This window comes from Gnatocerus cornutus, chromosome 5 (genome assembly GCF_029298725.1).
Source record: "Gnatocerus cornutus isolate USDA-ARS CGAHR chromosome 5, icGnaCorn1.1, whole genome shotgun sequence".
In the NCBI taxonomy this organism is placed as follows: Eukaryota; Metazoa; Arthropoda; class Insecta; order Coleoptera; family Tenebrionidae; genus Gnatocerus; species Gnatocerus cornutus.
Genome location: NC_142237.1, coordinates 14,097,606 through 14,118,293, shown reverse-complemented (window position 1 = coordinate 14,118,293; position 20,688 = coordinate 14,097,606). Strand labels below are relative to the sequence as shown.

The window sequence follows — 20,688 nt, the reverse complement described above, 5'->3', positions numbered from 1 at the left end:
ATGGAGAAGTTACATACACATCATTTTCCTGTGGTTATTAAGAAACGCCAAGCACCTCGGTAAATATGAACTGTAGTTCACTCAAAACTTTAATGTTATTTATTTTAAAGAAACAGGAAAATCCACTACAATGAAGAAAATCGGATTATGAGCAAAAGAGGCCGACTTTACGTCTATTTGGAGAAAATCCCCGACAAGTCTCTTCGATACGTCAGAGACTTATGGAACACTTTAGTCAATATGCGATGGCGATGGCTCATGTTAACTGTGTCTTTGATTAACGTCGCCGCGTACTTGTTGTTCGCTGAATTCTTCTTACTAGATGCTTGGATAAGTGGTGATTTTAGCGGCGATGCTTCCACTCCTAAGTGCATCAGAGGCGTTCACAACTTTACCAGTTTCTTTATGTTAGGAATAGAAACTATAACAACGACAGGATACGGGTACTTCCAACCAACCGAATATTGTACCCTTGTTTTTGTTGTACTGACGTGTAGTACTCTTGTTACTATTTTTATCGATGGTGCATTCATATCCGTGGTGTATGTCAAAATTAGCCGACCTCCAAGAAAAATTAACTTTGGCCTATTTAGCAAAAAAGCTGTGGTAAGTTTAGAGCTGCGCATTTTTGATTAAGTCCATTCGTGCTTTTTTAGATTAGTCTACGAAATGGTAAGTTCTGCTTGATCTTCCGAATAAATGACAGCATGGGAACACATTGGATAGCAAATCGAATTCAGTTGTTCCTCGTCGGAGAAAAATTTTCAAGAGAAGGCGAGTTTTTCCCTAACTACATAGTTGAACTTAAGTTGTTACCTCACGGTACTTTGTTTTGGCCGGTGGAAATAATCCATCAAATTGACTCATACAGCCCTCTATGGAACATCTCAGCTCAGGATTTACTAATCTCAAAGTTTGAGTTGTTGGTGACTTTAGTTGGAAGTTCGGTTCTCACAGGTCAAACTTCGAGAAGTCAAACGTCTTATTTAAGCAACGAAATCTTATGGGGTTACTGGTTTACTCCTTGCTTAAATTACAACAGTAAAAAGGAAGAATATGTTGTGAATAGGAAGAAGTTTGATCAGACAATTTTGTTAGATACGCCTCTATGTAGTGCAAGTCATTTGAAGAACTGTGAGAAAGAAATTGGCAAAAAGAACTTCTCTATGAGTTGTTTGAAATTGTTGTCGAATTATATGATGAATAGCCATCAGCGTTAAACTGACAATGAAAATCTTAAAATTTGTAACTAATTTGTAAGACTTATTTATTGTAGATGAAGGTAGGTAATTAACTGATAAGATAATATTAAATATTTCAAGGCTGTTTCGTAGCATTAAAAAATATAGACACAAAAATTACGTTTTTCTTTATCTACTTGTCGCAGGAATTTCGCAGTTTGGAAGCAGACGACATAAAATACATATTTTTTATACACATGTTATAGGACTATTTTATTACCAATAGTTAAAGTAACTAGATGACTTTATTTTTACCTCATGAAAATGCAAAATTAAACACCTGAACACTTCAGCAAAGGAGGAATTACGCATTCGCAAACCACTTTCTTAAAGCTTCGTCCATAACGATCTGTCACGTCTTTTTTCTCTAAATGCTGACCAACTTTGACTGTTTTATCCCCAAACTTACATGTGTCCTCTAAAGCAAAACTCCATTATTCAAAAATAACTAAAATTGCAACTAGAACTTACCTGAAGTAGTTTCACCTTTAATTTCTTCAGAACCATCAGCTGAAACAAAGTATTAACACAAATCTAAATAAATTTGTTGTTCTTACGACAAATCCAGTGGTTAGGACAACAAAGCGCACCACCATCGTTGTACATTGGAGCACAATGCTGTCTTACATCAGCGGCAGAGCTTTTAAGTTGAGCTCCGCACACTGCTCTCTTACAAAACGGTTCTTCGAATTTACCCTTAAAACCTTTCTGACAAACACATCGGAGACAACTGTTAGGAGGAGAGAATCTTTCGCCCTCTCGGTATTCTTTGCCTTCAACCACACACTTTTCAATATTGTCGAACGGAGCTGAAATCGTAACTTTAGATGGGCGAAGAATAGAAATTAGCTAACGTACGGCATACTTGTCCGGAAGAACAGCATTGATCTAAAGAGTATTTTCTGTAACAGTTAGGTTTGAGGCGCAGTCCTAACCATTCTGGACAATCTAAAATTGCGCAAATAAAAGCGGGATTTTTACCAGAATTAAACCTCCTGAAAAACGTCTTTAAGGGAAATTATAACATTTTTTGAGGGTAACCTGTCGATGTTGCAAAAACAACCTGTGTCGCAAGAAGGATTAGATAAATCACCATCAACACTCTCTCTATCTTCGTAGACTTTTCCGCGGAAAAGACATTTGTTGTCTGGTGAGTCCAAGTTGCAAGAGAATTTTTTTGGACAAGTTTTGTCGCTGCCGTATTCGGGAGTGCAGCCCAAGTCTTCGTAGATTAAAATCCCAGATTTGTCACATTCGCTGGCTGGTTTAATAACATTAAATTAGTATTGGAAGTTGAGAAAAAATAAATAAAAAAAAGTTGTTTAGTACTGACACGAGTACTCACCAACTGTTAATGCGACGGCAAAAACAACATGAAGAGTAAATAGTAACAACATGATGTTTGAATCACTACTGTGGATGGGTATTCACTGATGGATCATACAACGAATTGGAATATTAAAGTCAAGGACGTCGAGTATAAGTTGTGCAGCAAGAAGCGACTTTGTGATAAATCATTATCAATTTCCAGTTTTATAGAAGAAAACACAAATATCTCTATTGAATGATACTAGAATATTAATAACTCGATATAATTATGCACGTGTGTTATTGTTATTAATTATGAGAAATGTTTATTCAGTAGATGAACAGAATAAGTTGTTTATTATGTATTATGCAATAGTTTATTACGTAAAACTACAATAATGTATAAACAATTGTATTACAATTGTTAAACGTTAACACATTTAAGAAGAGGAGGAATCACACATTCGCATTTAACTTCAGCAAAATGGTGTCCAAATCCATCGGTGAAATTATGTTTAACAAGATGTTGTCCGACTTTAACATTCTTATTGCCAAACTTGCAAGAGTCGTCTAAAAATTAGTTAACAGAGAAACTAAAATTATGTAATTCTTTAAATTACCTGACTTCGATTCCCCAATAATGTTTTCAGACTCGTTGGCTAAAAAAAAAATAATAAAAATTATAGTAGAAATGTCGAAGTAAGTAATATTTCTCTTACAACAAATCCAATCGTCAGGACAACAGACGATGCTATCCTTCCCAGACCTGTAAAAAGGAGCACATGAACTTTGCACTCTCCCTTGATAAGCAAGTTGTTCTCCACAAGGTCGTCTTCTACAAAACGGCTCTTCAAATTTACCCTTAAAACCTTTTAAACAAACGCATGTTAAGCAGGTGTTTGCAGGATAAAATGTTTGTCCTTCTTTGTACTCTTTTCCTTCGACTATGCACTTTTGGATGTCGTCAAAAGGAGCTGAAATTATTCCTTGTATTATTTCCGTTTATTTTATGAAAGACGTACGACAAATTGCTCCAACAGGACAACAGCTATCTAAAGTATCGTTGTCGTAACAATTCTCATTTCGTCCGTCATCACCAAACCAGTTTGGACAATCAACTTCAGCACACAAAAATCTGGAGCTGTAATAACATCGACAGTTGCTAATTTTAAGTGGTAATTCATACTAGAACCTTTCTGGAGAACAATAACACCCTAGGTGACAAGGAGGAACTGTAGGTCCTTCACCAACTATTTCACCATCTTTGTAAGCTTTTCCATGAAAGAAGCAAAATTTTCTAGATAGTTTGAGCCCAGTGCAGGTGTATTTAATTGGGCACTTTTTACCATCAGCGTGGATAGGAGTGCATCCCAGGTCTTCGTAAACGAGAATTCCGGATTTATCACAGTTCTCACCTGCCAAACGTTGGTTTAAATATTGTTTAAGACAATTTTAATAGATACCTTTAACCAGTGTGATAATGAGTAAAAACAAACATGTAGATAGAAACATTGTTATGATGGTCGAATTTTTAGTAGACTGCATGTTTTATAAATTGTCTAAAGATAAATATAAAGTTTTTATCAGTCGCGAGAGAGTCAAGGGTAAGAGGATATGGATCAAAAATAATTCAATAACAACATGAGAAATAGATAATTCAATTATTGCATTTACGTAATTAAATGACTTAATAATCAGCTGCTTCCATCTCTCCACATGTAAAGTCTTCTTACCCATTTAAATAAGAATATGTTTCTAAATGTAATCACTCATTACTCGCTTTTACTATTAGTTTCTTTTTAGCAATATTTGATTTTGCCCACGAGTGTACGACAAATAAAATGTTTATACAAAAACAATAAAATATTATATCAATTTATTATAGGATCTTATTATCCTTATTTTCTTTACTTCGTAAATAAGTTTCTAATAATTGAAAGATTGGCTTAGTTTTAGTAGGCCTAACCAATTTTTTAGACAATGTGGTTCATTTTCTTCAATATTTTCTTTATTTTCATCTACCTAAAAAATAAAATATGTAAAAAGTTTAGCTTTTAGCTAGTTTTACAGCTCTAGTTTTTAACTAGAGCTGTAAAACATGAGTCGGGAGTGAACCATCAACGACAATTACAAGCAATTTTAGCAAACATATTTTGCAAATTATCACCGATGTTTGTCTGCCATTCGTTTTTTTTTTAATTTTTTTGATAATTGTTGCCTATCATGGCGATCAGAAAAACAACAAAGAAAATTAAGTAATTATTTAATTCATTTTATTACCTTAGCTTCGTATTCGTGATGAGTGCGCTCACAATTCGGATAATAATCTCTGAATTTATTATTGACATGAAACGTGCAACATTAAAATAAAATAAACCTACTTATTATTTTTAACAATTTTATTATCTTAACAAAAACTACAATAATATTGCATCAATTATACAATTATTGTTCAACGTTAATACATTTTAAAAGCGGAGGAATCTCACACTGGCATTTAACCACAGGAAATTTGCTCCCAAATCTTTCGACAAAATCATGTTTAAGAAGATGTTGTCCAACTTTTACATTCGTATCGCCAAACTTGCAAGAGTCATCTAAAAATGAGTTTTTACGAAACTAAAAATTTGTAATGTTTCAAATTACCTGACATGGATTCCCCAATAATTTTTTCTGACCCGTCCGCTAAAAAATTAAGACAAATTATAGTGGAAATGTAGGTACCGATAATATTTTTCTTACGACAAATCCAATCGTCTGGACAACAGGCAACGCTATCCTTGTTCAGAGACTCATAAAAAGGAGCACATGAATTTTGTATTTTTCCGTGATCCCTAAGTTGTACTCCACAAACTGTCCTTCTACAAAACGGCGCTTCAAATTTACCCTTAAAACCTTTTTGACAAACGCATGATAAGCAAGTGTTTTCAGGATAAAAGGTTTGTCCTTCTTTATATTCTTTTCCATCGACCATACATTTATGGATGTCGTCAAAAGGAGCTGAAATTATTCTTAGTTAGTGTTGTCCATTTATTTTATGAACGACGGACGACAAATTTTCCCAGCAGAACAACAGGTATCTAAAGTATGGTTATCATAGCAGTTGTCATTTCTTTCGTTAGCATTAAACCATCTTGCACAATCTACTGCGGCACACCAAAATCTGGAACTGTAACAACATCTTCATTTCAACACTAATTTTTGGTGTTAGTTTACCCTTCTGTAGAACAATAACATCCTATACGACAAGGAGGAACAGTTGGTCCTTCAGCAACTACTTCACCATCTTCATAAGCCTTTCCGTGAAAGTAGCAAGATTTTGTAGACGGAGTTAGCCCATTACAGGTGTACTTAATCGGACACTTTTTACCTTCAGGATGGATTGGAGTACATCCGAGATCTTCATACACGAGAATTCCGGAGGTATCACAATCCTCACCTAGAAAACACTGCTATAAATACTGCTACACTTAATTTGGATAGGTACCTGTAACCAGTGTGATAATGAGTGTCAAACATGTGAACGAAAAGAACATTGTAGTGATCGGCGATTTTTTAAAGGACTGCAAGTTTTATAACCGGTCTTAAGATAAATACAGTTTGTGCGTTTTAGGTGACGAGAGCGATTGATGCGCAGTAAAATTACGCTCACAATTTTTGAATACTTGGCCACTCATGAGCGAAGAACTCGAAACCTTGAGTTGCGAACGGTGACCAAAGAAGTATGCTTGTCCAAACAGAGTCTTGTTATTATGGCCCTGCAATAACGAATTACGCAAACATTATCAGTGGTTTCAAAGTTGTAAAGCACCCTGCCATACATTACACAGCTCAACGAAAAAAAAAATTTTTTGTTGCCCTGTATATCTGCGGATTTCTATGTTTTCAAGACCATAGTTTTCGAATATATTCTTGAAAGTACTGAATTGGCTCTGGTTTTTATGATTTTGGCGTATTTTATATTTTTAATAATTTAGACTTTGAGTCGGCTCTTCAGAACACGAATTATAATAAACTGTTCATTATCATGTTAAAATTCGCTTTTGTGCACGCCACGTGACCAACAAAAGTTGGAATGCTTCAAGATTTTCAGTAAATAAGGGCATAAAAAATATAAAATGCGTTTTATTTACATTCACAAGTTTAACATAAGTTTTATAATTTTTTTTCTTTTTCAACTTCTATGTACATTAATTAACCATTCAAACGAAACAATTTGTAATAATTTCCAAAAAAAAAAATATTTGAGAATATACTTGCTATTTCTTTCTCAATTTTACCGATTTTTAGTAAAATATGAAAATCAAGATTGAAAAAAAATCAGAGCCAATTTTCCAAAACCATTCATAGTTTCGTGAATTGTTGGCATAGAAGTATTCGAAACCACTCTTACATCAAGGGCAACAAAATCACTGTTGACTAGTGTTATATACCTTTCATTACTTCTAGGCTGCGCCAACTCTCGCCATCCTAAAACGCATGTGCTGTATGTATTTAGAGGGTCAAGAATAAGAGGAAATGGATCAAAAATAATTCAAAAACAATCTGATAAAGAGATAATTGTATTAACATAATATAATTTGGTATCTGAATACTTTAATAATTTATGTCAAACTGTAAATATTTTTTTCTCCAAACGTCACAAAAAGTCACTATTTTTTAGTCGTTTTTAGACAGTAAAGTAGGCAATTTTGTTATGTTATAAGTAATGAAAAGCGCTCGTTGACATAGAAACAGTTTTGCTGCCTAGGCAGAAAAAGTACTTTGTGTGACGGATACTATTTGAGACTTACATTTTGCACTTGCACTTGCACGATCTTAACTTTGAAACTCTTTGAAACCAATATTTTTCACAGTAAATGTCATCAATGACAACTACATGCATAGCCATCCATGTTTATAATTCAATTTGCGTTCACTCATTGTCGGTCGTGGAACTGAATCTAACGTTTGGAGAAAAAGTAGTATTTGTTATTTGGCCAGTGGCTTTGCTGTCTCGCAATTTTGCATAAAGTCCGTTTTTTTTTTAAAACCACCAACACCGCAATCTTCCCCTGCATTACAACCGGCAACGTTGCCTAGAGAGATTTTTGGTGAGAAAATAATTGTCAAATTTTTGACATTTCTGAAAATTAGGCAGTATTTCCGTTAAAAACGTTTCTTTTACACCCTGTTGAATTGCAAATCAAAGGATTTAATAGTGAAAAGACTCGGCAGAGTCTGAAAGGCCGTTTTGTGTAATCAAATTGTCAATTAGGCAACTAACCTATTTGATTTTATCACCAAAAAGTCACCATCGGGCATCGACGACGTTGCCGGTTGTAAAGTGCTGGGATCGCGCGGTGTTAATGTTTTTTTTTTAAAAAAAGGACTTTACGCTCGGCTACGCTACGCTTCGCCTTGCTACTGCAATTTAATTGCTCGACAAAAAGTACCACTTTTCTGCCGTATAACAAAATCTACTATTGTAAGTTTATTATTTTTATTATTCTTGTTTAAAAATTAAAATGAAGAAACTGATGGGAAATTGAAACTATCTTGTTCCATTTTTCGACAAAAGGATGAAAATGATATTAAAATGTTAATTAAAATATATGCGGTAAGTTAGCTCATATTTGTGATCAGATTAAAAGCAGCATAAATACTCTTTAAAACTCGTCATTTACACGAGATACATAAAATGTCAAAATATATGTAGTACCTATTTCTTAATTTTAACAATTTTATTGTCTTAACAAAAAACTACAAAAATATTGTATCAATGTGATATATTCTTACAATTTTTAAACGTTAACACATTTCAGAAGAGGAGGAACTACACAACCGCATTTAACCTCAGCAAAATTGCGTCCATATCCATCGGTAAAATTGCGTTTAACCAGGTGTTGTCCAACTCTTACATTCGTATCGCCAAACTTGCAAGTGTCATCTAAAATTATTTTGTAGGTACAAACTCAAATTTTGCAATTCTTTAAATTACCTGACTCCGATTCTCCTACAATATTCTCAGATCCCTCCGCTGAAAACATGCAAATTAACCAAATTCATAGTAAAAATGGCAATATTAATAATATTTCTCTTACGACAGATCCAATCGTCAGGACAACAAACAACGCTATCCTTTTCCGACTTGTAAAAAGGAGCACATGAACTTTGCACTTTTCCCTGATTCGAAAGCTGTTCTCCACAAGGTCGTTTCCTACAAAACGGCTCTTCAAATTTACCCTTAAAACCTTTTAAACAAACGCATGTTAAGCAAGTGTTTGCAGGATAAAACATCTGTCCTTCTTTGTACTCTTTTCCATCGACCACACATTTTTGGATGTTGTCAAAAGGTGCTAAAATTATCTCTAGTTTTATCATTATTCCTGTTTATTTTGTGAACGTACGACAGATTGGACCAACAGGACAACAGCTGTTTAAAGTTTCGTTGTTATAGCAGTTTTGATTTCTTCCGCCAACGCCAACCCAATTTACACAATCTGCTGTGGCACACCAAAATCTAGATCTGTAATAAAATGTTTATGTCGGAACACATTAATTTTCGGTGGTAGATTACTCCTGATTTTCTGTAGAACAATGACACCCTAGGTGACAACGAGGAACTGTAGGCCCTTCACTAACTGCTTCACCATCTTTAAAAGCTTTTCCGTGAAAATAACAAAATTTTATAGACGGTTTCAGCCCATTGCAGGTGTACTTGATCGGGCACTTTTTACCTTCAGTGTGGATAGGAGTACATCCTAAATCTTCGTAGACGAGAATTCCGGACTTATCACAATTCTGACCTGGAAAACAAGAGTCTAATATTGTTAAATTTAATTTGGATAGGTACCTGTAACTAGTGTGATAATCAGTGCCAAATATACAGACGAAAGGAACATTGTGATCAGTGAATTTTGACCAACTGCATAATTACGCTGCAAACGTTTTAATGATAAATATGTATGTTGAAGGTCAAGGATAAGAGAATATTATGGTTCAAAATTGATTGAAGACCAATATGTGATAAGTAGATAATTGTATTAACTTATTGCAACTAGATGTGAATAGTTTAATTCAATTTTTGTCATTTTTATTGCATTTTTTTACTGCACTTATTTTCTTAACTTCCTAAAGAAATTTCTTATAATTGTAACGTCATGCGTAAGTGCAGTGCAATGTGTTCATTCTGCTTTGATATTGATTCCACAAGTTTCTCTTGTCTCTTTTTAATGTGCCCATTTCCAATTTTTTCTTTATTTCCTCTTAATTATTATTGTTCTCAAAACAAAAAATTAGTAAAAAGGTGAGGAACGTCTTAATTGATTGCTAAATTAGAGTTGTAAGACATAGGTTGGAAGTAGATCCTTAACAGAACTTACCCTTGTGCAGTACAAAAACAATAATTGACCATTTAAATGCAAACAAATTTAGCAAGAACATTTTTTTAAATATTATTATTGACATTCATTTCTTGTTTCATCAATCTTTTGATAAGTGTTGCCTATCACGGCACTCAGCATGTTGATAAGCACAATAATATCTATAAACACAACCAAAAGTACAGCGTATTTAAAAAAAAATAATATCTAGTCTATGATTTTCCGCACAAATTAAAAAAAGCCGCTTCAGAAAGATGTTTGGAACGTTGGTTACTTAACCTTAAAATGCGTCTTAAAAATTATTTATTAAATATTAATAAAGGACAATTGAAGCGGAGAAAGAATAAAACTTCGAAATTCTTTGAAATTCATCTTAACATAAAATACCTACTTATTATTTCTAACAATTTTATTATCCTAACAAAAACTACAATAATGTTGCATCACTATTTTATAAATGCAATTATTGTTGAACGTTAACACATTTCAGAAGAGGAGGAACCACACACTCGCATTTTACCACGGCGAATTTGCTCCCAAATCTACCGACAAAATTATGTTTAACAAGATGTTGTCCAACTTTTACATTTAGATCGCCAAATTTGCAAGACTCATCTAAAAATTAATTTGTACACAACTAAAGATTTGTAATCGTAAAAATTACCTGCCACGGGTTCTCCAACAATTTTCTCTGATTCGCTAGCTAGAAAAATTAAGAAAAATCGTAATGGAAATTAGGGATCAATAATATTTCTCTTACGACAAATCCAATCGTCAGGACAACAAACAACGCTATCTTTCTTCTGAGACTCGTAAAATGGAGCACATAAATTTTGTATTTTTTCCTGACTCCAAAGTTGTTCTCCACATGCTGGTCTTTTACAAAACGGAGCTTCAAATTTACCCTTAAAATCTTTTAAACAAACGCATGATAGACAAGTGTTCGAAGGATAGAATGATTGTCCTTCTTTGTACTCTTTTCCTTCGACCATACACTTCTGGATGTTGTCAAAAGGAGCTGAAATTCGTAGTATTATTTTTGTTTATTTTATAAAATACATACGACAAATTGACCCAGAAGGACAACAGTCATCCAAAGTATAGTTGTCATAGCAGTTTTGATTTCGTCCGTCTTTACTAAACCAAGTTGCACAATCGACTGCGGGACACGAAAATCTGGGTCTTTAAGAAAATTTTCGTTTTGATATTATCCTACATTGTTTGGTGAAAACTCACTGCGGCCATTGTGTAGAACAATAACACCCTAGACTACAAGGAGGAACTATGAGTCCGTCACCAACAACATCACCACTTTCATAAGCCTTTCCGTGAAAATAGCAAGATTTTGAAGACCGTTTTAGCCCATTGCATGTGTACTTAATCGGACACTTTCTACCTTCTGCGTGGATAGGAGTGCATCCCAAATCTTCGTAGGCGAGAATTCCGAATTTATCACAATTTTCACCTGTAACCAGTGTGATAACAAATGCCAAATATGTGAACAAAAACAACATTGTTGTGATTTATAATTTTTTGGTGGACTGCACGTTTTGTAAACGGTTTTTAGATAAATATGTTTTTATCAATTTTTAGGTCAAGGATAAGAGGATTTGGATCAAAAGATAATTTAATAATATTATTATTATCATTGGATAACTATAACGATAGTTTAATAATTTACATCTAAAGAAATCTTTTGTATTCTGCTTATTTTCTAATATTCCAAATAAATGTCTAATTGAAACACCAGCAGTGCAGTTCTAACAGCTAATTTTCTGTGCGGCGTGTTCATTTTGCTTCGACAGCTCCTCAAGTTTCTCTTGTCTCTTCTTAATGTGTCGTTCGTGACGGCGCCGCATTTCTAAAATTTCTTTCATTTCCTCTTTATCTTCGTCCTAAAACAAGTAAATTAGGCAGTAAAAAGAGAAGAACAATTTCAAGACTACCGTTTGGTTCAATCGCAAAACTAGAGCTCTTCTTCCATCAGACATAGGTTGAGAATAGACCATCAGCTGCTTCCATCGCTCCGCAGGACTCACTCCTCTCTCCACTACCAAAACAATTCTTGCCCACTTAAATACAAACCAATGTAACAACAATATCTTTTAACTATCACTATTACTTGTCTCTGCCATTCGTTTCTTGTTTCAGCAATCTTTTGATAAGTGTTACCCATCATGGCGATCAACATATTGATAAGCAGAATGGAGACAATCACCATAAACACCACGAAGAGCATCTTAAAAAAATCACATCAAAGTTAATTAAACTGCTTCAATCTTACTTTAGCTTCGTATTCGTGGTCTGTGCGCTCAAAAGCAGCATAATAATCCCCGAAATTCGTCATTGACATAAGAAACATCGCCATTATGGATTCAATAGGAGTTGACATGGGATTAGTAGCTGAGTCATCAACATCATCCGGAGTCTTAGGGTCGTCGAACGAAAGAAAGATAATATAGAATGCTACAATTTCAAATTTTTCTTTCGAAACCTCTTATAAAAATAGTTACCTTGCGAAAATCCCATGACAAACACCAAATAAATGGAAGCGAATCTGATTAAATCGCCCATGACCATGCGATAAATCATCACGACGAAAGGACCGACTGTTTTGAATCCCCTGCAGAAAAACAAGAAGTACGGAGCAGTGGTAAGCATAATGATCACAGCGACGAGATCTTCGATTTCATCCATGCAAGCTACTCGTAAGCAAGGCACGATTAACATTAAGATGCAGGAAAAAAGAAACATGACTCTTGAGGGTGCAGTCATCTGAAACAACAAAGTTTTCATACAGTGACTGTTAACACGCTACAAACCAAGTTCTCGAAGAACATTCTTCCTCCTAAAAAGCGAGCTTCGCGAATCGCGGCCGCTAAGTAAGAGAACGCGCCTACAATAATCAAAACTTCTGCAAAAAATCGGATTTTGTCTTCAGGTGAGTCAAGTTGCATCAAACGGCACTCTTCTTGTAAGTTATCCCACCATTCCTCCACGTCGCTGTCATCATCGTCTTCATCTAATTTCTTGAGGATAGGAATGGAGGTCAAATTTTCCCATTTTGCAGACGTGCTGTTTAGTTCGTGAGAGTGCAGAGTTGTGTGCGTGGTGTTTGTGCTATTTGAATGAGAACCTTCTTTGTGTGGTGGAGGGCCTGGGCGTAAAGTAAAAGCTACCAATGAAATTAAGAAGTAGAACGAAAACGTGAAGAATTGTTTGTAAAATTTGAACTTGACGAAAGTGTTCCATTTTGCGTTTAATAGGTCTATTAACACTCCGTCCATTAGCTCTAAGTGCTCGTCTTTATCCTGTAATTCAACAGTCAGAAAAAGAAATGGAGATGTGTTTTTGTACCCCAAAGACCACAAGATTGAGAGCCGAGGTTTTGCTAATTTGACCTGTTTCCATGTCTATGGTGTCAATCTGAGCCAAAGGATAAGCAGCGCAGGTGATGCTGCCTAAGAGGAACAAATTATTTGACGTCATTCAATTTGCGATAGTTACCTATTTGCCAGTAAATCTCGCGCTCCAAGTTTAGAATATGAAAAAACATATCAATTCTGGCAAGTCTTGCTGCAAGAGTCAGAGGCGTGAGATTCAAGACGTTGCGGATTGCCAGTCTTGCTCCAACTTCGTAAGCCATATCAAAAGCTTCCTACACTTTTCAATTATCGTACAATCTGTTAAACTCTTTTAAGAACATACCAACTTTTGAAGAATTACCAATAAATGTAAGACAGTGTTACCATTGGTATCTTGCGCATCGGGATCAGCACCTCGTGCTAACATTAACCGAAAACTTTCTTCTTGTCCTAAACAGGCGGCAAAAGTTAGAGGATATTCGCCCCAATAAACATATCTAAAATAATATTATAATCAGCAATATAAAAACTGTGTATGGTTACAAACCCGTCGTAGTTTGTCTCGGCACAGACATTGACCCATTCGTGATCCAGAGAATCATAGCGAGACGATTTTTGGTCTTCTGGACACATAAAATTACCAAAACAACGCTCTTGGATGTTTACTCCTGAGTCTAAAAGAAATTTAACCATGGATGGATCCTCATTTACGATGGCGATGTGCAAAACGTTTTCGCCTGAATAAAAAAACGATAAGACCGATCAAAACTGGAGTGAAAAATACCGTAATATTCATCCGACATATAAATATCGTTGATTAGCTTTGGGTAAAACCTCAACAATCTCTTAGCGATATCCGCATGTAAAGAAGTTGCGTTTAGTAAACACAAATGCATGATGCTCTCTCCAACGGCTCCTCTTTCTTTGATTTTCCAGCACACGTGGCGATACAAATGTGGATCTAAATAAAAAAATCATATTTTTTTTTCTACGTGTTGAAGAAATACTTTTTCGGTATTCTTCTTCGGTTATTTCAGGTCCGTCTTCATCGATTTCGAAGTCATCGGGGTTTTCCATGCCTCGCAATTGTGGTAACTAAGTACATAGTGGTAATAATTAAGAAAAAATTTCAGTAGAAGTACCAACCAATTTGTGACGTGGCCTCTCCTTATTCCTCAACAGAACCAAATCAGAGATGGTGAAATATCTACCGGCTCCTTTATTGTACAAAAAGTGCTCAACTTTAGTCTTAATTGCGTGGTCTAGTTCAGCGTACTGTTTATTTTGTGTTGCGCGTTTCATTAGTTCAACCAGTAGCCCACCACCTTAACAAATTACATTACAAGTGAACTAAATTGTATTCTTTACCTTTTAAATCGCACAGTTTGTATATGGGTTGGATGGAAGCACCAGCTTGTTTTTTAACACCACTGGTCACATTACTTTCTGTATTTCCCATGCTGAGTGTTTATTGAGATTTTTTAAACATAGTAAACAACGTTGTTTGATGGTTTTAGTATTTTGAAAATCGTTTTTCTTATTATTTTTTTCCAAACAAGCAATACCTTTTGATAGAAAATCATTTTCTTACGGGTGAATTTTGTGACGACTTTAGTCAAATATATCGATCAAACACTAGTGTACTTGAATTGTCCTTTGAAATGGGAGATTATACTGAAATGGGTCGATTGCATGATGGGGTGGATATTTTCAGTTCCTATTGAATTTTTTTTTGTATCTTTTTCTTCTTCACTATAACTTTTTTTGTAATTTGTGCTTGCAAAGATATTTTATTGCCCAGCATAGAAAACCTAACTTCTTTCTTCGTATTAAAGATGTATTGAGAACTTAGACTCTGTTAGAGTTACTCTTATAAATGGTGGATGCGCCGAGAAAATTCTGCAGAATTTTAACATTTAGTCATTCTTTTATATGAGTATATCCACCACTTCTCGGATGACCCACTTTTTGTTTTTTTTACCAAAAAAATATCGAACACATACTTTCAAACAAGAGAGAATTTTTTTCTTCATTTCAAAGCTAATAAACTCAAAATATTATTTTTAGTCCATAAAAAGACTTGAGGTTCTAAAAATTTTTCTTTATTCAACTCGATTACAATGACTTATCAAACAAATGTAAAGAAAATTCAGTAAAGCAAATTATAAGACATTTGATAAAAAAATAAAATAAAAGGTTCGAGTAATTTAAAACAATAACTAGGAATCACTTTCTCTTCCCTCCACCTCTTTTTGTTGCTGCCTTCTTTTTACTAGTTCCAGGTTCATCAGCAGACTTTTTACCTTTTGTAGTCGCTTTTTTGACCTAAACAACAGAAAATACATATAAACATCTGAATGTAATTAAACTCACTTTAATCATGGCGTTTTTGGTAATATCATCGTCTTCCTCATGATCCGAAACTTCTTCCTCGTCCAGAGGATCCTTTTCTGCAGCTGCAGCTTTCTTCTTTGCAATTCCAGAAGTAGGGGCATATGGTAATAAAGTCACTTTTTTGTTATACGCTCTCGTAAAAGCAGCCTTCACCTAATAAAAATCAAAAATAACACGAAAACTAGATAAAAAAAAAACAAACTTTAGACTCGACGCTATTCATAGGATTGTCTTTGCTGGCCCAAGAACTAAGCTCGACTAAACTATCAACATCTTCTCTGAGTAGATTATAATCTTTCATCACAGACACTGCTTGATCTACACCATCCAGACCTTTTTTCTGTAAAGGTGATATAATCGCGTTACGCAAAGGAACTAAGTAGTCTAACTTCATGGCCATTTTGTTGGCACACGCGCTACAATCATTGAATCACACAAAAAACTAAATAAAATTATTTATATGTACCTAGTACGCGTGTGCATTTGCAACTCGGTCAGCAGCCGCTGGAACTTGTTTTTCTTGGAGTTCTTTCCAAGCCATGACGGGAAATTAATCTGTCCTGTAAAATGACCAGACATGTAGTGTCCCGGTAAAACTGAACCATAGAAAGCTTGAGACTCGAGCAAAGACCAATTATTATTTTTCCTGATTTTTGCGTCGATAATGTCGCTGGTACTTATTGAAGCCGCAGTCAGCGCGGCTTTGAGTAATGTTTCTTTGGACCTAAAAGCATTAAAGTAAGACTACTGGCAATAAAACTACAAAAACGTTACATGGCTCCCTCTGGTTGCACTCTTAAGTAGTTCTCTTGAATGAAAAGAGGCCCCAAGCTGTAATCGTAGAAAAATAGCCTAGCTTTATCGGCTACGCTCATGTCTTTATGTTCGCTTTTTGTGAAGACAGTCCGACAAACTTCCCACGGTCCCATAATCGTGTCTTTTTTCGCCGATTGCGCGGCTTTTTGTGCCATTTCTGGGGTTACTTTGTCGTTGGTGGAGGACAATACTGCAAGGTGATTGAGCGTTTGTCTAATATCGCAACCTGTGCCCGCGATGATCTCTGTTAGAGCTTGGGCCGAAATATCAATTTTTTCTTTAAAACAAACAGACAACATAGCTCCCTGAAAAACAATGTAGAAAATTGACTCAATAAGAAAAACTCGTACTCTGATTTGCTCAAGTCGCGGTTTTTGGAACCTCAAATCGAAGCAGTAGTTCACAAGAGTTCGCATTTTCTGGTGGTTTCTGTCGTTGCACATGCAGATAATCGGGACGCTTGAGCTTTTTATTAACTGAATTAGTTCTTGGATGCCGCCTCTGTCTTCGTTGCCGGACATTCCATCGACTTCGTCCATTAAGAGTACGCGGTCGTTCGTCATCTTTTGACCTGGAATACAATTTTTTACCAAAAAAAGCATAATAGGTACGATCTACCTGTGGCAAATCCTGCGATAGTTTTATTGTGCAACAATTGAGACACCTCTTCCTGTAGCGTTCTTTTACTTCTCGTGTCGGAAGCATTGAATTCAACAACGTCCAGACCCAACTCTTTGGCTACAAGAGTTGCAGTTGTGGTTTTACCAACTCCGGGAGGACCACTCAACAGCGCACATTTAAAGTATGCACCATCATCGCTCTTCGCCCACGGACTTGGACGTACCAACGACTTCTTGACTTTGGGATCTTGATTTTTGTGCCACTTCTCCAGCCAGTTTTTCAGTTTAAATAAATTACTCTTCTCGCCTTGCTGGCCCACGACTGCTTGCAGCGACTTCGGTTTGTATTTCTCAGTAAGAGGCAAATTTGAAATGTCCGGAGATTTCAAAATAGGTGTAGGTTCTATTCCCTTTTTATCATCATCAGATTTCATTGTTTCAATTGGTTTTACTTTCACTGGAGTGACCTTCTTTTTCTCAGGAGCTTTGGAAGTTCCAGGCTCAGATGACTTGTAAAACGACGTGGATTTAATGCCGCTAGTTTGCTCCTTCTTCTTCTCTGGAGTTTTGGACTCTTTCCCCTTTTTATTGTCTGTTTCGTCAGTTGGTTTTACTGTCTCTGGACTAGCCTTCTCAACTTCCTTCTCGGGTGTACTTCTCTGGTCTGCTTCAACCCCCAAGTCCTCACTACTGCCTGAACGATTTTTGCAATATTTCGGTTGCATCCCCGATTTCTTCAGAATCATATCCAGCAATTCGTCCTCGGAAATTGTAGGAATGTTATAACTCTCAGCCTTTGCTAGCTTGGCAGGGCCTGGATCATCTCCAACCACAACAAAATTCACTTTTTCTGAAAATGGAACTGTACACAAACTCTTTCCCACAATTTTATTTCTTACTGGATATTCCTTGGACGACGCGGCCCCCATGTTCTTTAATGAGCTTTCCAAACTCTTCGGATTCTAAGGACTCTAGTACTCCAGTTTTCATGAAGCAGAGATTGTTGAGGCAGTTTGGTTTTCCCTAGACAATACAAGTTAGATTAAAAAAAAATTGGAAGGTTCAACCTACTTTTGGTAGCTCTTTCATTCCATGAAGTTTTGGCCCGCTTCTGTTCAAATATTTTTGATACAGCATTGCAGAGTAACGCTTCTTCTCATGGGCCTCCTGGCCTGGGTCTATTCCAGAATCAACATGCTCCAATTTCTTCTTCTTGGGTGTTTCTAGAAAAAAAATTTGAATGAAACATATAAGAATTAGAAAGCCTTACTGTCAGTGGAGTCAGTTCTAGATCTCTTTCTTCCAGGTAGTGTTGATTCTTCATTCTTGCTTGAATTTTCAGCCTTTTCAGACAACTCTTCTTTCTGTAACGCCTCTGAAACAGACATTTCCAGTTCATCACAGTGTTTTTCAAAGAAGTCATCATCCAAATCTTCTAGCGTCTTTTCAAAATCAGGATCCCCATGAACTTTCTTTTCTGCATCTTTACCATTCTTGTTTTTCTTGAGTTCCTCTTTGGTGCTTGGAGTTTTTGGTGGGTCCACCTTAGACTGTTTTATAGGAGTCTTCTTAAACACCTCACTTATATTAACAGGTTTTAGCTTTGATGCCTTCTTAGGCTTCTGAGTTTTCTTTTGAACACCCTCATCCTCAGAATCAGAGCTCAAAATTTCTATTAAAGAAGGTTTCTTTGGAGCTGTTTTAGGAGATTTAATCGACTCTTTGGTCGCTTTAGTTTTGGCCCCATCATTACCCTTTTGCTTTTTTGCTGGTTTAGCTTCAGGGGTGCATTCAATCACGTCATCGTCATCTGAATCTATTAGTCTTTTAGCTTTTTTCTTGCTTGCTGGAGTTGGAGGCTTTACTGAATCTGTTCCAGACTTCTTGGATACGACTGTAAAGAAGGAACGAATATCCTGAAAGTTTGAAGGTTAAGTACGTAGACAAAAAGATTCTTTATTTACTCGTGGCATTGTGATGAAACAAATATAAACAAAAGATTGATAAATATCAATAACACAAAATATGTTTTTACATCCACACTTCTCTTGAGAAAACTAGCAGCTATTCTCGCGCCACTTCCATGAAATTTTGACAGTTAATACTGACAAACGATCTGACAACTGACAGATGACATTGATGACACGTGATAATTCGCTTTGGGTTGTGATTAGTGATTGGTATTGCGCAAGCGCAGCGATCAACGATCAACAAATGTGACAAGATAACCTAAAAGAGTACTTTTTTTTTAGACTGAAAAAGAAAAAATGCGTTTACTGAGACACATAACTAGATCTTACAAATTCTTCGCCTCAAAAGGGAAAATCCACTCTCCAAATCATTTTTTGTATTCCTCAACTTCGTATGACATCAACTTAAGCATTCAAGGGATTTCCCTTCAAAACTACATCAAACACTTGGAGCAGGAATACAAAAATGCATTACAAAAAGCAGAAAAAAACAAATTACTCGAGTTACAACCAGTCCTCAATGTCTTGGAAGAGCGCAAAGCCATCGTCACCAACATAAAAAATTTGCAAGAACTTTTCTCTGAAACAGACCCTGAAATAAAAAAACTCGCTGAAGAAGAGAAGGTAACTTTTGAAAACAAAATAAAGTCAATTGATGAGAAGCTTCTAGACGCTCTTTTGCCCTCAGATAAAGACGATGCATGTCGCTCTATAGTTTTAGAAGTAAATTCTGGCGTTGGCGGCCAAGAGGCGATGCTTTTCGCCAGTGAACTCTTTAACATGTATTCTGAGTTTGCAGAGCACCAAGGTGAGGTAAAATCTCATTAAAATGAGTGATTACATTACTTGTTCTAGGTTGGGAAACTCAAATTGCAGACTACACCACCACTGATCTTGGTGGAATTCGACATGGAAGTCTTTTCATTAGCGGCGTTGATGTATATCGTTATTTTAAACATGAAGCTGGCGTCCACAGGGTGCAGAGAATCCCCGCAACGGAGAAAGCAGGGCGGATACATACGAGCACCGTGTCTGTTATGGCATTACCTCAACCTACAGAAATTGAAGTGAATATAGAGAACAAAGATCTGAGAATTGAGACTAAAAGAGCGAGTGGAGCTGGGGGACAACATGTCAATACCACTGATAGTGCCGTCAGGATAACACATTTACCAAGTGGTTTATCTGTTGAATGCCAAGTTGACCGATCCCAGATTAAAAATAGGCAAATTGCTATGATGAAACTGCGTGCGTTGCTTTATCAAAAGGAAAAAGAGGACCAAATTGAGAAGAGTCAGACTTTACGAAAGAGCCAAGTCAGATCGAATTTCAGGAACGAAAAAATACGAACTTATAACTTTCCTCAAGACAGGATAACTGATCATAGGCTGCAAGGATGTAACATACATAATCTCAAAGGATTTCTTCAAGGGAACGAAACTTTAGGAGAACTTATGGCTAAATTGGATCAGCATTCGAAAGTAGAATTGTTGTTAAGTTTTGTAAATAACGTAAATAAATAGTTGAAATTTGATGACGTCTATGTAACCTAACTTTTCTAGTGAGTTTTGTTTGGTGGAGTTGGTCACAATGCGCTGGCATGGCAACCG

General features: G+C 35.9%; 9 protein-coding genes across 10 annotated transcripts; 2 read left to right on the top strand and 7 right to left on the bottom strand.

Moving 5' to 3' along the window:
• On the top strand, positions 1 to 1,300 carry LOC148174877 (inward rectifier potassium channel 18-like). The gene is made up of 3 exons (XM_088036929.1): positions 1 to 59; positions 111 to 606; positions 657 to 1,300. The coding sequence occupies exons 1-3, from the start codon at positions 1 to 3 to the stop codon at positions 1,218 to 1,220; spliced, it is 1,119 nt and encodes a 372-aa protein (XP_087893055.1). The 3' UTR covers positions 1,221 to 1,300.
• Positions 1,301 to 1,350: 50 nt separating this feature from the next.
• Positions 1,351 to 2,756, bottom strand: LOC148174876 (uncharacterized). 2 transcript variants are annotated; one of them, XM_088037073.1, is made up of 7 exons: positions 2,587 to 2,756; positions 2,283 to 2,502; positions 2,100 to 2,236; positions 1,799 to 2,050; positions 1,713 to 1,751; positions 1,505 to 1,659; positions 1,351 to 1,455 (listed from the first exon to the last, which is right to left on the bottom strand). In XM_088037073.1, the coding sequence occupies exons 1-6, from the start codon at positions 2,636 to 2,638 to the stop codon at positions 1,514 to 1,516; spliced, it is 846 nt and encodes a 281-aa protein (XP_087893199.1). In that variant the 5' UTR covers positions 2,639 to 2,756; the 3' UTR covers positions 1,351 to 1,455; positions 1,505 to 1,513. The 2 variants fall into 2 exon arrangements, with proteins under 2 accessions (XP_087893199.1, XP_087893198.1); XM_088037072.1 differs by having other exon boundaries at positions 1,353 to 1,659; positions 2,587 to 2,755.
• Positions 2,757 to 2,887: 131 nt separating this feature from the next.
• LOC148174875 (von Willebrand factor C and EGF domain-containing protein-like) lies at positions 2,888 to 4,120 on the bottom strand. Its single transcript, XM_088037071.1, has 6 exons — positions 4,013 to 4,120; positions 3,742 to 3,964; positions 3,572 to 3,690; positions 3,269 to 3,523; positions 3,170 to 3,208; positions 2,888 to 3,119 (listed from the first exon to the last, which is right to left on the bottom strand). The coding sequence occupies exons 1-6, from the start codon at positions 4,092 to 4,094 to the stop codon at positions 2,974 to 2,976; spliced, it is 864 nt and encodes a 287-aa protein (XP_087893197.1). The 5' UTR covers positions 4,095 to 4,120; the 3' UTR covers positions 2,888 to 2,973.
• Positions 4,121 to 4,930: 810 nt separating this feature from the next.
• Positions 4,931 to 6,256, bottom strand: LOC148174874 (uncharacterized). The gene is made up of 6 exons (XM_088036235.1): positions 6,037 to 6,256; positions 5,766 to 5,988; positions 5,600 to 5,718; positions 5,292 to 5,549; positions 5,196 to 5,234; positions 4,931 to 5,146 (listed from the first exon to the last, which is right to left on the bottom strand). The coding sequence occupies exons 1-6, from the start codon at positions 6,083 to 6,085 to the stop codon at positions 4,995 to 4,997; spliced, it is 840 nt and encodes a 279-aa protein (XP_087892361.1). The 5' UTR covers positions 6,086 to 6,256; the 3' UTR covers positions 4,931 to 4,994.
• Positions 6,257 to 8,253: 1,997 nt separating this feature from the next.
• Positions 8,254 to 9,493, bottom strand: LOC148174873 (uncharacterized). Its single transcript, XM_088036602.1, has 6 exons — positions 9,385 to 9,493; positions 9,109 to 9,337; positions 8,939 to 9,057; positions 8,633 to 8,887; positions 8,530 to 8,568; positions 8,254 to 8,478 (listed from the first exon to the last, which is right to left on the bottom strand). Exons 1-6 carry the CDS (start codon positions 9,431 to 9,433, stop codon positions 8,333 to 8,335), a joined length of 837 nt encoding a protein of 278 aa, XP_087892728.1. The 5' UTR covers positions 9,434 to 9,493; the 3' UTR covers positions 8,254 to 8,332.
• An 896-nt stretch (positions 9,494 to 10,389) lies between these two features.
• On the bottom strand, positions 10,390 to 11,465 carry LOC148174872 (von Willebrand factor C and EGF domain-containing protein-like). The gene is made up of 6 exons (XM_088036928.1): positions 11,150 to 11,465; positions 10,977 to 11,095; positions 10,674 to 10,931; positions 10,578 to 10,616; positions 10,500 to 10,528; positions 10,390 to 10,455 (listed from the first exon to the last, which is right to left on the bottom strand). Exons 1-6 carry the CDS (start codon positions 11,425 to 11,427, stop codon positions 10,390 to 10,392), a joined length of 789 nt encoding a protein of 262 aa, XP_087893054.1. The 5' UTR covers positions 11,428 to 11,465.
• Positions 11,466 to 11,566: 101 nt separating this feature from the next.
• nan (transient receptor potential cation channel subfamily V member nanchung) lies at positions 11,567 to 14,790 on the bottom strand. Its single transcript, XM_088035978.1, has 14 exons — positions 14,647 to 14,790; positions 14,425 to 14,603; positions 14,286 to 14,373; positions 14,063 to 14,239; positions 13,826 to 14,015; positions 13,622 to 13,775; positions 13,421 to 13,571; positions 13,271 to 13,374; positions 12,736 to 13,224; positions 12,427 to 12,688; positions 12,198 to 12,379; positions 12,036 to 12,152; positions 11,860 to 11,985; positions 11,567 to 11,808 (listed from the first exon to the last, which is right to left on the bottom strand). Exons 1-14 carry the CDS (start codon positions 14,735 to 14,737, stop codon positions 11,674 to 11,676), a joined length of 2,445 nt encoding a protein of 814 aa, XP_087892104.1. The 5' UTR covers positions 14,738 to 14,790; the 3' UTR covers positions 11,567 to 11,673.
• A 574-nt stretch (positions 14,791 to 15,364) lies between these two features.
• On the bottom strand, positions 15,365 to 19,210 carry Gnf1 (germ line transcription factor 1). The gene is made up of 11 exons (XM_088036269.1): positions 19,073 to 19,210; positions 18,379 to 19,024; positions 18,180 to 18,331; positions 18,008 to 18,131; positions 17,107 to 17,958; positions 16,839 to 17,059; positions 16,447 to 16,793; positions 16,139 to 16,396; positions 15,875 to 16,088; positions 15,652 to 15,825; positions 15,365 to 15,603 (listed from the first exon to the last, which is right to left on the bottom strand). Exons 1-11 carry the CDS (start codon positions 19,079 to 19,081, stop codon positions 15,505 to 15,507), a joined length of 3,096 nt encoding a protein of 1,031 aa, XP_087892395.1. The 5' UTR covers positions 19,082 to 19,210; the 3' UTR covers positions 15,365 to 15,504.
• Positions 19,211 to 19,272: 62 nt separating this feature from the next.
• Positions 19,273 to 20,612, top strand: mRF1 (mitochondrial translation release factor 1). Its single transcript, XM_088036268.1, has 2 exons — positions 19,273 to 19,886; positions 19,934 to 20,612. Exons 1-2 carry the CDS (start codon positions 19,376 to 19,378, stop codon positions 20,599 to 20,601), a joined length of 1,179 nt encoding a protein of 392 aa, XP_087892394.1. The 5' UTR covers positions 19,273 to 19,375; the 3' UTR covers positions 20,602 to 20,612.
• The last annotated feature ends 76 nt before the right edge of the window (positions 20,613 to 20,688 follow it).

Excerpts from the sequence above, each read along its gene's own strand:
- LOC148174877 (XM_088036929.1), top strand. The coding sequence starts at position 1 with ATGGAGAAGTTACATACACATCATTTTCCTGTGGTTATTAAGAAACGC. Across the intron at positions 60-110 it reads AAGAAACGCCAAGCACCTCG|AAACAGGAAAATCCACTACA; the intron begins GTAAATATGAAC and ends TTTATTTTAAAG. Across the intron at positions 607-656 it reads TATTTAGCAAAAAAGCTGTG|ATTAGTCTACGAAATGGTAA; the intron begins GTAAGTTTAGAG and ends GTGCTTTTTTAG.
- LOC148174876 (XM_088037073.1), bottom strand. The coding sequence starts at position 2,638 with ATGTTGTTACTATTTACTCTTCATGTTGTTTTTGCCGTCGCATTAACA. Across the intron at positions 2,503-2,586 it reads TGCCGTCGCATTAACAGTTG|CCAGCGAATGTGACAAATCT; the intron begins GTGAGTACTCGT and ends TTATTAAACCAG. Across the intron at positions 1,660-1,712 it reads TAAAGGTGAAACTACTTCAG|AGGACACATGTAAGTTTGGG; the intron begins GTAAGTTCTAGT and ends GTTTTGCTTTAG.
- LOC148174875 (XM_088037071.1), bottom strand. The coding sequence starts at position 4,094 with ATGCAGTCTACTAAAAATTCGACCATCATAACAATGTTTCTATCTACA. Across the intron at positions 3,524-3,571 it reads TCCTGTTGGAGCAATTTGTC|CTCCTTTTGACGACATCCAA; the intron begins GTACGTCTTTCA and ends GAATAATTTCAG. Across the intron at positions 3,209-3,268 it reads TCCTGACGATTGGATTTGTT|CCAACGAGTCTGAAAACATT; the intron begins GTAAGAGAAATA and ends TTTTTTTTTTAG.
- LOC148174874 (XM_088036235.1), bottom strand. The coding sequence starts at position 6,085 with ATGTTCTTTTCGTTCACATGTTTGACACTCATTATCACACTGGTTACA. Across the intron at positions 5,989-6,036 it reads CATTATCACACTGGTTACAG|GTGAGGATTGTGATACCTCC; the intron begins GTACCTATCCAA and ends AGTGTTTTCTAG. Across the intron at positions 5,147-5,195 it reads TATTGGGGAATCCATGTCAG|ATGACTCTTGCAAGTTTGGC; the intron begins GTAATTTGAAAC and ends ACTCATTTTTAG.
- LOC148174873 (XM_088036602.1), bottom strand. The coding sequence starts at position 9,433 with ATGTTCCTTTCGTCTGTATATTTGGCACTGATTATCACACTAGTTACA. Across the intron at positions 9,338-9,384 it reads GATTATCACACTAGTTACAG|GTCAGAATTGTGATAAGTCC; the intron begins GTACCTATCCAA and ends CTTGTTTTCCAG. Across the intron at positions 9,058-9,108 it reads TGTTCTACAGAAAATCAGGA|ATCTAGATTTTGGTGTGCCA; the intron begins GTAATCTACCAC and ends ATTTTATTACAG.
- LOC148174872 (XM_088036928.1), bottom strand. The coding sequence starts at position 11,427 with ATGTTGTTTTTGTTCACATATTTGGCATTTGTTATCACACTGGTTACA. Across the intron at positions 10,529-10,577 it reads TGTTGGAGAACCCGTGGCAG|ATGAGTCTTGCAAATTTGGC; the intron begins GTAATTTTTACG and ends ATTAATTTTTAG. Across the intron at positions 10,456-10,499 it reads GCAAATTTGGCGATCTAAAT|ATTTGGGAGCAAATTCGCCG; the intron begins GTAAAAGTTGGA and ends TTTTGTCGGTAG.
- nan (XM_088035978.1), bottom strand. The coding sequence starts at position 14,737 with ATGGGAAATACAGAAAGTAATGTGACCAGTGGTGTTAAAAAACAAGCT. Across the intron at positions 14,240-14,285 it reads CGAAGAAGAATACCGAAAAA|ATCCACATTTGTATCGCCAC; the intron begins GTATTTCTTCAA and ends TTTTTTATTTAG. Across the intron at positions 12,380-12,426 it reads TGTCATGGGATTTTCGCAAG|CATTCTATATTATCTTTCTT; the intron begins GTAACTATTTTT and ends TTGAAATTGTAG.
- Gnf1 (XM_088036269.1), bottom strand. Across the intron at positions 18,132-18,179 it reads GAATGAAAGAGCTACCAAAA|GGAAAACCAAACTGCCTCAA; the intron begins GTAGGTTGAACC and ends TGTATTGTCTAG. Across the intron at positions 16,089-16,138 it reads CAAATGCACACGCGTACTAG|CGCGTGTGCCAACAAAATGG; the intron begins GTACATATAAAT and ends CAATGATTGTAG.
- mRF1 (XM_088036268.1), top strand. The coding sequence starts at position 19,376 with ATGCGTTTACTGAGACACATAACTAGATCTTACAAATTCTTCGCCTCA. Across the intron at positions 19,887-19,933 it reads TGAGTTTGCAGAGCACCAAG|GTTGGGAAACTCAAATTGCA; the intron begins GTGAGGTAAAAT and ends TACTTGTTCTAG.